Below are 14865 nucleotides of genomic sequence, written 5' to 3'. Positions count from 1 at the left end.
AAAGGTCAACGTACACAGCTGAAGCATACTGCACTGTCAAATATTTGTATAACTAACCCTTATTCCTCTATCAACCTCATAGACTTTAAAAAGGTCAACGTAAACAGCTGAAGCATACTGTCCTGTCTTTGGTACTACCACAGATAGAACAATGAGGGTTAGTTATAAAAAATATTTGGTACTACTGTCTTTGGCTGAAGGATTTTCAACTACATTTCCCGAGAGCCACCAGCTTTGCGGCGCATGCCTATAAACGATTCACTGGCCACCTCGTGACCACTGATTTCAAGAAATAGGGGTGACCTCTTGTTGCAAGAACAGTCCAAGCTACTATATAAAGATGGTAAGTAACAAACAAAAAAGTTGTATGAACTTTGTTTACAAAACTTTAGCTTTACTACAATGATAAATGCTAGTACGCTGACAGCGAGGTGACATTTCGTTCGCTTGTTGCCAGCAACCAACGCTTGCTTCTGCAAGTATCTAACCTAACTTATAACGTTAGCTAGCTAGCTACCGGGAACCAACTTTTGTATCAAGTTCTATACCTACGGTTCAACCAAGTTAAACATGTTTGTAAAACGATGTTGCATGTGATTCTTGTGTTATGTTGTTTAAAGACAAGTTGGAAGGAATACACTGGCTAATTCATTAGAAAGGATTGTTGGAAATGTGCCAGTCAACTTGGCACGTTTTAACATCATGTCGTTTCGACAGCTTGTGTAGTATGCAAATTTGTCCACATAAATTTGAAAAAGGTCCGAAATGGGCAGAATGTGTTAATGTGGCCTAATGTTATCTAGCTGTCTAGCTATTACATGCGACTTTTTCTCCCCAGCAAAATACAATTGTTTTATTTTGTGACTATTTACGTTTGTATGAAAGGGATAAGGTTGAATGAATGTTAAAGATGGTTTGTTACAGTAGCTATAAATATCTCGGCTCAGATGGCTCGAGGAGTGTGTTCTATTTTTAAATTGACCGTGGCTTACCTCGTGAGTTAATAAATCCCACTCCGACATTGTCCGGGCACGGATCCCGGATCCCATTTGGAATACCATTGTTGGAGACAAACTAAAGTTCTAGCTAGGGTTCTAGTACAGTTATCTCTAGTATTGTAACTGACTGTCACTTAGTTACGAGTAAACTCCTAGCCAATTCCTCAAAGGTATCCCACTCACCTCATTCCCAATTAATGTACACCTCATTTTACCTGACTGTTTGTGTTGTTGACAGTGAGTGTTTTTCCTATACAAGCTCACTGATGTTACGTAACATTGATTCCTCAAACCCTCCCAAGTAATGCACTACATGGGGGCTTAGGGCAAGTTCACCTCCAATATTTTAAAATGTGCCACTGAAATTGCAACGACAAAGGCCAAAACCCCCCCCAAAAACAGCGCTTGGTCGCATTCTTTTGGCAACAAATGGAAGAAAATTAACTGAAACAGGGACTTACTACCTGAACTTGTTCAAAAAGAAATGCACATTTTAGTGTTCCATTGTGAAACATTTTACTACAGTGTTTAGGTGAATTTGCTCTGGATAAGTGTCTAAGTAACCTAACTGTAATGTGCCCTAATGAATAGGACCCTGATCAGTGTTTTTATATCTTGTGTTGCAGTCTGCTGAACCTGTTCGTGTTCTGGTCACCGGCGCTGCTGGGCAGATTGCCTACTCCTTGTTGTTCGGCATCGCCAAGGGAGATGTGTTCGGCAAAGATCAGGTAAAGAAGGAAGGAAGGAAGAAGCTTTGGCTTGACTTGCATTACGTAACATCCCAGCTGATCCTGTTAGGGGTTGTCGAGTGTGTCTGAAATGGCACCCTATTCCCTATATAGTGCACTACTTACCCTATTTGTCCTAGTCAAAAAGGAGTGCACTATATAGGGAATAGGGTGCCATGTCAGATACCCCGTGTCATCATGACTGATGGGCAACATGCAGTGCCACACACTAACTCACTCAAAGTCACAGGTTGTGGGGTCGTATCTGAATTGAGTCACAACCTGCAGAAGCTTCACTCAAGGCTTTAGTGTCCTTGAATTGCCTGAAATTGAACCACTAGCATACAGCCTACCGGTAGCATAGGCTTAACACTGTCCCTTCAAGTAGTCCTAACAATCAGTGTTGTCAATGTAGTAATCATATGAACCATATACATCTGTTCAGTTATCAATCTACCAGCCAGTAGGTCAATGGAAAGATCAATACATCCTACTCTCATTGGTTATCTACTCTTGTCATTTCATGGTCTCTCTCTATCAGCCAATCTCCCTGATCTTGCTGGACATCTCCCCCATGTTGCCAGTCTTGGATGGAGTGGTCATGGAGCTGCAGGACTGTGCCCTCCCACTCCTGAGAGGTAAACCATGGGGGGGCATATTCTGACTGGATTGGGGGAGGGGCGAGGGCATATTCTGACTGGATTGGGGGAGGGCCGAGGGCATATTCTGACTGGATTGGGGGAGGGCCGAGGGCATATTCTGACTGGATTGCGGGAGGGCCAAGGGCATATTCTGACTGGATTGGGGGGGGGCCGAGGGCATATTCTGACTGGATTGCGGGAGGGCCAAGGGCATATTCTGACTGGATTGCGGGAGGGCCAAGGGCATATTCTGACTGGATTGCGGGAGGGCCGAGGGCATATTCTGACTGGATTGGGGGAGGGCCGAGGGCATATTCTGACTATGGGGATGCGTTACTGTAAATCATCCTTTTTCAAAATTTGAAAATGAACCATGAGCAGGGTGACAGCTGGACCTGGGTCAGAATGAACCATGAGCATCCAGACCTGGGGCAAATAACATGTCAAATACTTCAGCTGTGTTTGATTGACTTTGCCCAGTACAATGCAGTGTTTCCCCAATATTCGTTGCTGCCACGCCAAAGATATGATGAAAACAATTAGGATGATACAATGTTTTCAGTGTGAACTTGAATGACTAAAACCAAACATTAAGGATGTAGAGAAGCGTTCGCCTTCTCTGCAGTCTCACCATTCCCCTGAAAGTAATCTTCTCGCATGGCAAAAGGTGTACAATTGCAGGAAATTAGCTTTAAAACATAAAAATGTTGTCTCTGTGGCCAAGAGGACGGCCTCTAAAATGTCAGGTCGGCGACCCCGCCATTGGCCACGCCCACTACCACTGAAATGGAAGGAAGCCGGTCCCGTTACAGTAACCAATGTCTGTGTCACAAATGGGACCCTATTCCGTATATCCCTCAACTCTGGACCTTGAAGCCAGTTCCACTGCGTTTTTAAATTGTTCCCCTCTAACCAGGGACTGATTTAGACCTGGGAGACCAGGTGGGTGCAATTAATTATCAAGTAGAACAGAAAACCAGCAGGCTCCGGACCTCGTAGGGTCAGAGTTGACTACTCCTGCCCTATATAGTGCACTACTTTCTTTTTTTAACCCTATGGACACTGGTCAATAGTAGTGCACTATATAGGGAATGGGGTGCCATTTGGAATACAAATGACATGGCTTTAGTTGTGAGGCACCAGTAGTATCTCCAATCTCCATTGTGACCTGGTATTTTTCTGTTGTCAACGGTGGTGTCCTTGCTTTGTTCTCACCTCTGCTGTGAGGCCCCAGTATTAACGCTCAGTGCTGCAAAGACAATGTTCAATGTGGGGAGGAGTGTGTCTATAGTGATATGACCTGTGTCCAAACCAGACCTGGGTTCAAGCACTATTTAAAACCGTTAAAATACTTGTAGTGGGATTTGCAGAATTGCCAGAATCTCGCCGTATCCCTTTTAAAGCTGTTAACTGGCAACAGTCAGTCTGTCCCACAGACAACAGTAGCATAACACAGTAATCAATATAGGCTGTGGTAAAGCTGACATAAAAGCAACAACTGTGAGTGACTGAGCTGATGAGAATGTAAGGTGTGTTGGGACAAGATGGGAATTAACACAGGGAAAACCACACTGAGACAATGTACAGCAGAACGCCATGGGCAAACACATGCAAGCCCCTGTTTCTTCAAAGAGGCTACTTTCATTGTCACGCCTGAAGGATTTAGCCTAATAAAGCACTCCTTAAAAAAGCGATTTGCTGCTGTCCTGGATCATGTTAATTAGACAACACCATAGTAAAACCTTTCACAATGTTGTGCACCAAAAATGAAAAGTAGTCTTTTGTTATCCAGATTTTCCCTCCCCGTTTCAGTCTGTTGTCTTCCATGTGGTTCCCATTGAACCAACCAACCCTGGTCTGTTGTCTTCCATGTGGTGCCCATTGAACCAACCAACCCTGGTCTGTTGTCTTCCATGTGGTGCCCATTGAACCAACCAACCCTGGTCTGTTGTCTTCCATGTGGTGCCCATTGAACCAACCAACCAACCCTGGTCTGTTGTCTTCCATGTGGTGCCCATTGAACCAACCCACCCTGGTCTGTTGTCTTCCATGTGGTGCCCATTGAACCAACCAACCCTGGTCTGTTGTCTTCCATGTGGTGCCCATTGAACCAACCAACCCTGGTCTGTTGTCTTCCATGTGGTGCCCATTGAACCAACCAACCCTGGTCTGTTGTCTTCCATGTGGTGCCCATTGAACCAACCAACCCTGGTCTGTTGTCTTCCATGTGGTGCCCATTGAACCAACCAACCCTGGTCTGTTGTCTTCCATGTGGTGCCCATTGAACCAACCAACCCTGGTCTGTTGTCTTCCATGTGGTGCCCATTGAACCAACCAACCAACCCTGGTCTGTTGTCTTCCATGTGGTGCCCATTGAACCAACCCACCCTGGTCTGTTGTCTTCCATGTGGTGCCCATTGAACCAACCAACCCTGGTCTGTTGTCTTCCATGTGGTGCCCATTGAACCAACCAACCCTGGTCTGTTGTCTTCCATGTGGTGCCCATTGAACCAACCAACCCTGGTCTGTTGTCTTCCATGTGGTGCCCATTGAACCAACCAACCCTGGTCTGTTGTCTTCCATGTGGTGCCCATTGAACCAACCAACCAACCCTGGTCTGTTGTCTTCCATGTGGTGCCCATTGAACCAACCCACCCTGGTCTGTTGTCTTCCATGTGGTGCCCATTGAACCAACCAACCAACCCTGGTCTGTTGTCTTCCATGTGGTGCCCATTGAACCAACCCACCCTGGTCTGTTGTCTTCCATGTGGTGCCCATTGAACCAACCCACCCTGGTCTGTTGTCTTCCATGTGGTGCCCATTGAACCAACCAACCCTGGTCTGTTGTCTTCCATGTGGTGCCCATTGAACCAACCAACCCTGGTCTGTTGTCTTCCATGTGGTGCCCATTGAACCAACCAACCCTGGTCTGTTGTCTTCCATGTGGTGCCCATTGAACCAACCAACCCTGGTCTGTTGTCTTCCATGTGGTGCCCATTGAACCAACCAACCCTGGTCTGTTGTCTTCCATGTGGTGCCCATTGAACCAACCAACCCTGGTCTGTTGTCTTCCATGTGGTGCCCATTGAACCAACCAACCCTGGTCTGTTGTCTTCCATGTGGTGCCCATTGAACCAACCAACCCTGGTCTGTTGTCTTCCATGTGGTGCCCATTGAACCAACCAACCCTGGTCTGTTGTCTTCCATGTGGTGCCCATTGAACCAACCAACCCTGGTCTGTTGTATTTTATTAGTCTACAGAGGTTATTCCCACAGACAAGGAAAAAAAACTACAGATGTCCAGATAGTCCCTCCCCTTTCACGCTTGTTTCTGACCGTTTTTTTCCATTTGGTACCGAATGAACAAGCCCTTGTTTATTCCATCTGTTTTCAGAGGTCATCCCCACGGACAAGGAGGACGTTGCCTTCAAGGACCTGGACGCTGCCATCCTGGTGGGCTCCATGCCCAGGAGAGAGGGTATGGAGAGGAAGGATCTGCTCAAGGCTAACGTGGCCATCTTCAAGAGCCAGGGGGCCGCACTGGAGAAGTACGCCAAGAAGACTGTCAAGGTGAGATGATACAGAGTCCAACAGACAGGGTTTGTTGTCTGTGTAACGGTCAGCGTCCCGAAATGTCTACGCAGACTCGCTGTCTGTCAATACTAGCAGGTACCATCCGTTTGTGATATAGTGTAAGCCATGTGTCCTTAGACTTAGAGAGGACTCATGAGACGCTGCACCTCAGACCTGTTGAAATTCACACTTCACCACGTGTTGGGCGCTTATGCCCTATGGAAAAACTGGCCTGGAATGCCGTTGTGTGTGTGAGCGTTGTGTGTGTGTTTGCAAGCATGTGTGTTTTGATTTTAAAATCTAGCTGCCCACATGTCTTAACACTATATCCCACCCCTCCGGTCTGCTTCGGTCTATAATCCTCACATTGTATCCACCCTGGCTTGGTTCCATCCCAGGAGTTGGTCTGCTTCGGTCTAGAATCCTCACATTGCATCCACCCTGGCTTGGTTCCATCCCAGGAGTTGGTCTGCTTCGGTCTAGAAGCCTCACATTGTATCCACCCTGGCTTGGTTCCATCCCAGGAGTTGGTCTGCTTCGGTCTAGAATCCTCACATTGTATCCACCCTGGCTTGGTTCCATCCCAGGAGTTGGTCTGCTTCGGTCTAGAAGCCTCAGATTGTATCCACCCTGGCTTGTTTCCATCCCAGGAGTTGGTCTGCTTCGGTCTAGAAGCCTCACATTGTATCCACCCTGGCTTGGTTCCATCGCAGGGAGACATTCTGATTCTCTACTGCTCCCCAAGTGTGCACTTGTATACTTCCCTTCATGGATTTACAAAAGAAATGGACTGGTGTTCGGAATATGGTGGAAACCTATAGAATTAGGAATTATATAATATTAGTAATTTAATAGGGTCTCTATGGTGGAAACTCCCTCCAGCCATGCTTACACCAATACCAATGCTTTTAAATGCATGATGGGGCGTGAACGAGGGCACACTTCAAGACAATAGGAACTCCGCCAAGGACTGGAATGTCCCGACTAGTGCCAGTAGAACTGTGGGTGTGTTGTGAGGAGGGCTCTTGGCCTCAGATACTGATCTAGCAACAGGTGTTGGGGGCTGTCAGACTGACGCGCGCGCGTGTTAGAGAGCGTGACTGCGTGTATGTGTGTGTGCTTGCACTTGTCATTTCTCCCGACTGCGTTCTTCCTTAAGTGACCTTGTTACAAAGACCTTGTTACAAATGCGACGGCGCACAATTGGCCCAGCGTCGTCCAGGGTAGGGGAGGGAATGGCCGGCAGGGATGTAGCTCAGTTGGTAGAGCATGGCGTTTGCAACACCAGGGTTGTGGGTTCGTTTCCCACGGGGGGCCAGTATGAAAAAAATATATAAAAAAATTAATAATGAATGCACTCACTATCTGTAAGTCGCTCTGGATAAGAGCGTCTGCTAAATGACTAAAATGTAAAATACAAAAACTTGACTTGTCTTCAGGCTGCCGTGACAGTCGGGCAGCAAGGTGGACGCTGCCGTGATGGAACATCAGGCAGCAAGGCTTTGGAATTTTCCATTACTCACACAAGGCCCAAGTTACAAATGTTAAAGTTCAAGTAATTTTTCTTTTTTTTAAACTACATGGTGGTCATAGATACTGAAATAAAATGATATATTGCATTTCTAAATAGACAAACATTTAAGTTAAAATAAAGGTGCAAACTATGACCTATTTGTTACATCAATCACAACAATATGTACAATGTATATGCCCTCTTAGTCTCAAATTGCCTTACTTCAATGTCCCCATCACTCTGCTGTTAAGAGATGTTTTGTTGCATGGTCTGCATCTCAATCCACCGCATCCTCCTGTGGCAGTCTTCCGCATCTGCGGTGGAAGGTGGCTGAGCGACAGTGGTGTTTGTCAGACCATGAGACATCCCGATAATCGGTCTTCTCACGAAGGCATACATGCATACATACATACAGTACCAGTCAAAAGGTTGGAAACCGTTGCTCATTTAAAGGGTTTTTATTTTTTACTATTTTCTACATTGTAGAATAATAGTGAAGACCTCAAAACTATGAAATTACACATATGGAATCATGTAGTAACCAAAAAAGTGTTAAACATCCAAATATATATTTGAGATTTGAGATTTTTCAAAGTAGCCACCCTTTGCCTTGATGACAGCTTTGCACACTCTTGTCATGCTCTCAACCAGCTTCATGAGGTAGTCACCTGGAATGCTTTTCCAACAGTCTTGAAGGAGTTCCCACATATGCTGAGCACTTGTTGGCTGCTTTTCCTTCACTCTGCCATCCAACTCATCCCAAATCATCTCAATTTGGTTGAGGTCGGGTGATTGTGGAGGCCAGGTCATCTGATGCAGCACTCCATCACTCTCCTTCTTGGTCAAATAGCCTGGAGGTGTGTTGGGTCATTGTCCTGTTGAAAAACGAATGATAGTCCCACTAAACGCAAACCAGATGGGATGGCGTATTGTTGCAGAATGCTGTGGTAGCCATGCTGGTTAAGTGTGCCTTGAATTCTAAATAAATCACAGACAGTATCACCAGCAAAGCACCATCACACCACCTCCTCCATGCTTCACAGTGGGAACCACACATGCGGAGATCATCCATTCACCTACTCTGCGTCTCACAAAAACACGGCGGTTGGAACCAAAAATCTCACATTTGGACTCATCAGACCAAAGGACCGATTTCCACTGGTCTAATGTCCATCGCTCGTGTTTCTTGGTCCAAGCAAGTCTCTTCTTCTTACTGGTGTCCTTTAGTAGTGGTTTCTTTGCAGCAATTCAACCATGAAGGCCTGATTCACCCAGTCTCCTCTGAACAGTTGATGTTGAGATGTCTGTTACTTAACTCTGTGAAGCATTTATTTGGGCTGCAATCTGAGGTGCAGTTAACTCTAATGAACTTATACTCTGCAGCAGAGGTAACTCTGAGTCTTCATTTCCTGTGGCGGTCCTCATGAGAGCCAGTTTCATCATAGCGCTTGAATGTTTTTGCGACTGCACTTAAAGAAACTTTCAAAGTTCTTAATTTTCCGCATTGACTGACCTTCATGTCTTATGATGGACTGTTGTTTCTCTTTGCTTATTTGAGCTGTTCTTGCCATAATATGGACTTGGTCTTTTGCCAAATAGGGCTATCTTCTGTATACCACCCCTACCTTGTCACAACACAACTGATTGGCTCAAACTCATTAAGAAGGAAAGCAATTCCACAAATTAACTTTTAACAAGGCACACCTGTTAATTGAATGCATTCCAGGTGACTACATCATGAAGCTGGTTGAGATTTTGTTTTCATAGTTTTGATGTCTTCACTATTATTCTACAATGTAGAAAATAGTAAAAATAAAGAAACCTTATAATGAGTAGGTGCCATCTTTTGACTGGTACTGTACATGACACACTTCAAACCCTTATTCCTTATGATTAATTTTGACTGTCTTTTTTTTTTCCATTTATGAATGTTATTCAATGCGATTTGGTAGTAAAGACAATTTAAAAATGTATCAATAAAAAAAAAAAATATATATATATATATATACAGTGGGGGGAAAAGTATTTAGTCAGCCACCAATTGTGCAAGTTCTCCCACTTAAAAAGATGAGGCCTGTAATTTTCATCATAGGTACACGTCAACTATGACAGACAAATTGAGAAAAAAAAATCCAGAAAATCACATTGTAGGATTTTTAATGAATTTATTTGCAAATTATGGTGGAAAATAAGTATTTGGTCACCTACAAACAAGCAAGATTTCTGGCTCTCACAGACCTGTAACTTCTTCTTTAAGAGGCTCCTCTGTCCTCCACTCGTTACCTGTATTAATGGCACCTGTTTGAACTTGTTATCAGTATAAAAGACACCTGTCCACAACCTCAAACAGTCACACTCCAAACTCCACTATGGCCAAGACCAACGCGCTGTCAAAGGACACCAGAAACAAAAGTGTAGACCTGCACCAGGCTGGGAAGACTGAATCTGCAATAGGTAAGCAGCTTGGTTTGAAGAAATCAAATGTGGGACCAATTATTAGGAAATGGAAGACATACAAGACCACTGATAATCTCCCTCGATCTGGGGCTCCACGCAAGATCTCACCCCGTGGGGTCAAAATGATCACAAGAACGGTGAGCAAAAATCCCAGAACCACACGGGGGGACCTAGTGAATGACCTGCAGAGAGCTGGGACCAAAGTAACAAAGCCTACCATCAGTAACACACTACGCCGCCAGGACTCAAATCCTGCAGTGCCAGAAGTGTCCCCCTGCTTAAGCCAGTACATGTCCAGGCCCGTCTGAAGTTTGCTAGAGTGCATTTGGATGATCCAGAAGAGGATTGGGAGAATGTCATATGGTCAGATGAAACCAAAATATAACTTTTTGGTAAAAACTCAACTCGTCGTGTTTGGAGGACAAAGAATGCTGAGTTGCATCCAAAGAACACCATACCTACTGTGAAGCATGGAGGTGGAAACATGCTTTGGGACTGTTTTTCTGCAAAGGGACCAGGACGACTGATCCGTGTAAAGGAAAGAATGAATGGGGCCATGTATCGTGAGATTTTGAGTGAAAACCTCCTTCCATCAGCAAGGGCATTGAAGATGAAACGTGGCTGGGTCTTTCAGCATGACAATGATCCCAAACACACTGCCCGGGCAACGAAGGAGTGGCTTCGTAAGAAGCATTTCAAGGTCCTGGAGTGGCCTAGCCAGTCTCCAGACCTCAACCCCCATAGAAAATCTTTGGAGGGAGTTGAAAGTCTGTGTTGCCCAGCGACAGCCCCAAAACATCACTGCTCTAGAGGAGATCTGCATGGAGGAATGGGCCAAAATACCAGCAACAGTGTGTGAACCTTGTGAAGACTTACAGAAAACGTTTGACCTGTGTCATTGCCAACAAAGGGTATATAATAAAGTATTGAGAAACTTTTGTTATTGACCAAATACTTATTTTCCACCATAATTTGCAAATAAATTCATTAAAAATCCTACAATGTGATTTTCGGGATATTTTTTTCTGATTTTGTCTGTCATAGTTGACGTGTACCTATGATGAAAATTACAGGCCTCATCTTTTTAAGTGGGAGAACTTGCACAATTGGTGGCTGACTAAATACTTTTTTCCCCCACTGTGTGTGTGTGTGTGTGTATATATATATATATATATATATACTTGTTTCCCCACTGTAGCACCTGTAGCCTAATTTCATCTGTCAAACAGGTAGGCCTACCTCTTATTTCTTAAATAGGGAAGAAATAGGCTCCAACACAAACACTTCTTGTTGCTAGTAAAGTCTAATTAAAATGAAGACGGTTTAGATGAATTATGCCTACTCGAATTTGCCTACTTTCAGCACCATGAGCTGTCCATCTCCTATTGATTGTGTCGCGGCTGCTGCTTCAAGTTTCAGAACCACAATGTAAGTTACTCGATCTCTGGCTTATTGTGAGGTCAATAACTCTGATAAATACATCATGGGCAAGAAACATATTGTTTTTAAATCAAATCTATTATAGTAGTAGCAAGCTATCAAAGTTGACCTCCGGTCCTCCTACTCATCTTGCACTCTCCTTCTCTAACTGAACAGAACATAGGCTATAGGCTAGTCCTTGCGCAAGATAGTGAATTTTTTGGACTAGGCCTAATCAACAAACAAAAACATGTGACTCTCATCCTGAACTGCCATCGTAGCCCTACACAGCACAGCCATTGGTTAGGCAGCACACAAAAACGTTTTTGATCAGCAAGAGCAGAGCAGGCCGGGGCTCAGGGTTGGAATATCCATTGCAGCAGCTATCTTAGAAATATAACTTTGCTCTGTGCTTCTCCGAGCATGCACTTCATAGCCTAGCATAGCCTATGGATCATTAGATTGAGACCACACTAAATAGCCTATAGGCGAAATTGATATTGCACAGCCAGCGGCGAATCAGAGATGAGGGGTGGCATCAGGCACACATCCATATATAGCCTAATAAGCAACTAATTCTAAAACACTGAGAAATATTGAAATGTCATTCATTACATGACCCTCCCCTGGACTAGATTTTAAAAAATACTAAACCCTCCCCTTGACTGAAATTGAAGAAGCATGACCCTCCCCCATTTTCCTCCAGGTACCCATTCTGTACATTTCAATCTGTCCCTTAGTCCACGGTTGATACAGTCCCAAAATGTTTTGCATGTCAGCAGTCAAGTTTTCAAGATATTGGACTTTCAATAAGCAAAGTGTCACCGGCCACGTCGGGAGAATTTTTGCATACCCTGACCCTTTTCCTTTTAACCTAATTCTCCTAACCTGCTACGTTAATTCTCCTAACCTGCTACATTAATTCTCCTAACCTGCTACGTTAATTCTACTAACCTGCTGTGTAAATTCTAACCTGCTACGAAAAGTCCTTTCTGCATGTTGCATGTAGAGTCATAGAAGACTATAAGCCATCTCTAGTTAAGTGAGAACATAGCCAAGGGTCAATAGGATGTAACCTAAAACTCTGGTCCCTTTGTCCAACTGATGTAATGAGCCTGTAATGAGGATCCTGTAATATTCATCACTAGGATCGGGCTGACAGAGACTGAGATGCTATCTGCGTGTGCGCCACACACCCACAGGGGGTCCTCTCAGTCTCCACACAATCACAACAAAATGGGCAAATGGAAAGACACAGGAAGGATCCAAGTAAAGGCATACATCAAGATGTTTTCATTTATTCTTGTAGCGACCTTAAACCAACACCTAGCGACCTCGTCAAGACGTTCTGACCTTTTGGCGTAACGGTTAAGGTGTTGGCTTGACAGTCTCTGGACCCGGGTTCGAGAGCTGGTCAGGACTACCCCCAGAATTCCCTACATTGGTGTCAGAAGTGGGATGGCCATCGGAGAGGCATGTACACGTGAGGGACTTGGTACAGAGAAGCGAGGGGTCACGCTCTCCTGAAGGAAGGGGGTAATGTAGCGACCTTAACCCAACACCAATCTAGTCAAGAGGTTCGGACCTTTTGGCGTAACGGTTGAGGTGTTGGCTTAAATATAAAAATATGCCATTTAGCAAACACTTTTATCCAAAGCGACTTACAGTCATGTGTGCATACATTGGCTTGACAGTCATTGGACACGGGTTCGAGTCCCGGTCGGCGCTACCCCCCGAATTCGCTACATTAACAATAAAGGGCTATTCCAATGAATGAAACAATATCCATGATACATTTTGGTGAAAATGTTCAATTGTAGGAGCAGGAATGGTGAAACCAAAGATACTTCCCCTTTCATCTGTGGTAACCTTATCCTAGCGCTCCCGGCCAATTCAATTCCATCATTCGTTAGGTTTAATCCACTCTTTCATAATATTGACTATGTGGAGTGTGGTGGATTGCCACAGCCTCTCTCTCTCACACACAGCTTTTAGTTGACAGCTGTCAAAAGCCAATTCAATTTAAACCACAAAAACATTTAACCTGTTGTTTAGGCTCCTCACTCACCTCTCTAGAATCTGTCTTTAGGCAAAAACAAACCAACTACTTGCATTGTCTCTGGAATAACTTTCGATGATGCCAAAACGTGCATGCAAAGCTATATACAATGCCATTGTTGTCTCAAATGTTTATTGATACACGCATGCATCAACTTACCTACAACACAGTGATGATGCTGAAGATTCGACGTTCCCCTGATATGAAATCACAACAAGAAGACTGAAGATTGACTTTTGCAAGTTCTGGCTAGACAGCTAACACTAGCTAATAACATCAACTTGCTATCTAGATATCTGTAACTACAAATTCAGCAAGCTATGGACTGCTTGTGAAGCGTACAGATTTCCAGGCTGTAAGGATTCCGATGTGTTCCATATAAACAAAAAATGCGCTAAACCTTCACAAACGAACATCCAAGACCGCTTAGCAAGCATGCTAGCAAGAAAACGCTAGCTGTATATATTTTTTTGCAGAATGGGGATTTGAGTGCCGTGTCTAGGCAACCACAAGCTTCACCCTCAACTTTTCAGCTGGAGCAGAGCTGGTTGGTTAGCTAGAACAGCAGTTAGCTAGCTAGCAACAACGCTAGCTATCTGGTTCCGTGTACCAGAAGAAAGTAATCTACACATGGGTATTTTTGCCCTTTCCCCCGTGATTTGGCGTGTTTGTTACAACAATTTCGGACAATTGTTATAATAATACATTTATATTCAGCTAAACTGGCCACGTGAAATCTAGATGTTTGTTCTCGCGACACGCGGGAAGTAACTCTGGCCAGTGTTGACAACTGCTTTCCAAGAACAGAAGCTGCTGTTCTTCTTCTTCTTCTTCTTCTTCTTCTTCTTCTTCGGAGTTTAAGGGCGGTTGGCGTCCAATATGTTGCATTACCGCCACCCAACTGGTATATTATATGAATTCATTATACTTTGTAATACATTTTATTTTATTTAAAATAACTAATAAACTAACCCTACACACATTAAAAACCCACTACCCCATTCCAGGGGCGGCCTGTTCAATAGGGCGATATGGGCGACGCACTGCCAAACGGGAAAAGGAAGGGATTTTTTTTCTAATCAATTATATCACGGCAACAGTAGTTATCAGTGTTGTAATCTATACGTCTGATCTGCCACAGTGCCACAGTGCCACTAAATGTCGAATCAGGCTAAAGTCGTGCTTCAAATGGCTCCCCCCCCTTTTGGGGCGATTTCAGTCAGGTTGAAAATCGCCCAGAAGTCTGTAATAGACTCCCATGTAAAATCTATTTTTTTCAAATTTCAGAGCCTTCAATACAATCTCAATGGGTGTCTGTGGGCTTGCACTTACGCTTTCGTCATACGTTACGTAACCATGAACGTAACTGAGAAAAGAGTGGATTGTTTGAAAGAAGTTCATTTTTGTCGTCGAACAAATTAAGATAAATTGGCAACGAAACAATTAGGACCTCCCAGACCAAATTTAATAATTCAAC

At 44.2% G+C, this 14865-nt stretch overlaps 1 protein-coding gene across 1 annotated transcript; it reads left to right on the top strand.

Moving 5' to 3' along the window:
- The first annotated feature begins 238 nt into the window (after window positions 1-238).
- LOC123482740 (malate dehydrogenase, cytoplasmic-like) lies at window positions 239-5964 on the top strand. Its single transcript, XM_045211448.1, has 4 exons — window positions 239-343; window positions 1625-1726; window positions 2268-2364; window positions 5762-5964. Exons 1-4 carry the CDS (start codon window positions 341-343, stop codon window positions 5944-5946), a joined length of 387 nt encoding a protein of 128 aa, XP_045067383.1. The 5' UTR covers window positions 239-340; the 3' UTR covers window positions 5947-5964.
- Window positions 5965-14865: the final 8901 nt, after the last annotated feature.

The sequence above is a fragment of the Coregonus clupeaformis genome, chromosome 37 (assembly GCF_020615455.1).
Source record: "Coregonus clupeaformis isolate EN_2021a chromosome 37, ASM2061545v1, whole genome shotgun sequence".
Classification (NCBI taxonomy): domain Eukaryota; kingdom Metazoa; phylum Chordata; class Actinopteri; order Salmoniformes; family Salmonidae; genus Coregonus; species Coregonus clupeaformis.
This window is presented reverse-complemented; position numbering and strand designations above follow the sequence as displayed.

Bases quoted from the DNA above. Each gene is read 5' to 3' on its own strand.
- LOC123482740 (XM_045211448.1), top strand. The intron at 1,727-2,267 runs GTAAAGAAGGAA...TCTCTCTATCAG, and splicing joins ATGTGTTCGGCAAAGATCAG to CCAATCTCCCTGATCTTGCT. The intron at 2,365-5,761 runs GTAAACCATGGG...ATCTGTTTTCAG, and splicing joins TGCCCTCCCACTCCTGAGAG to AGGTCATCCCCACGGACAAG.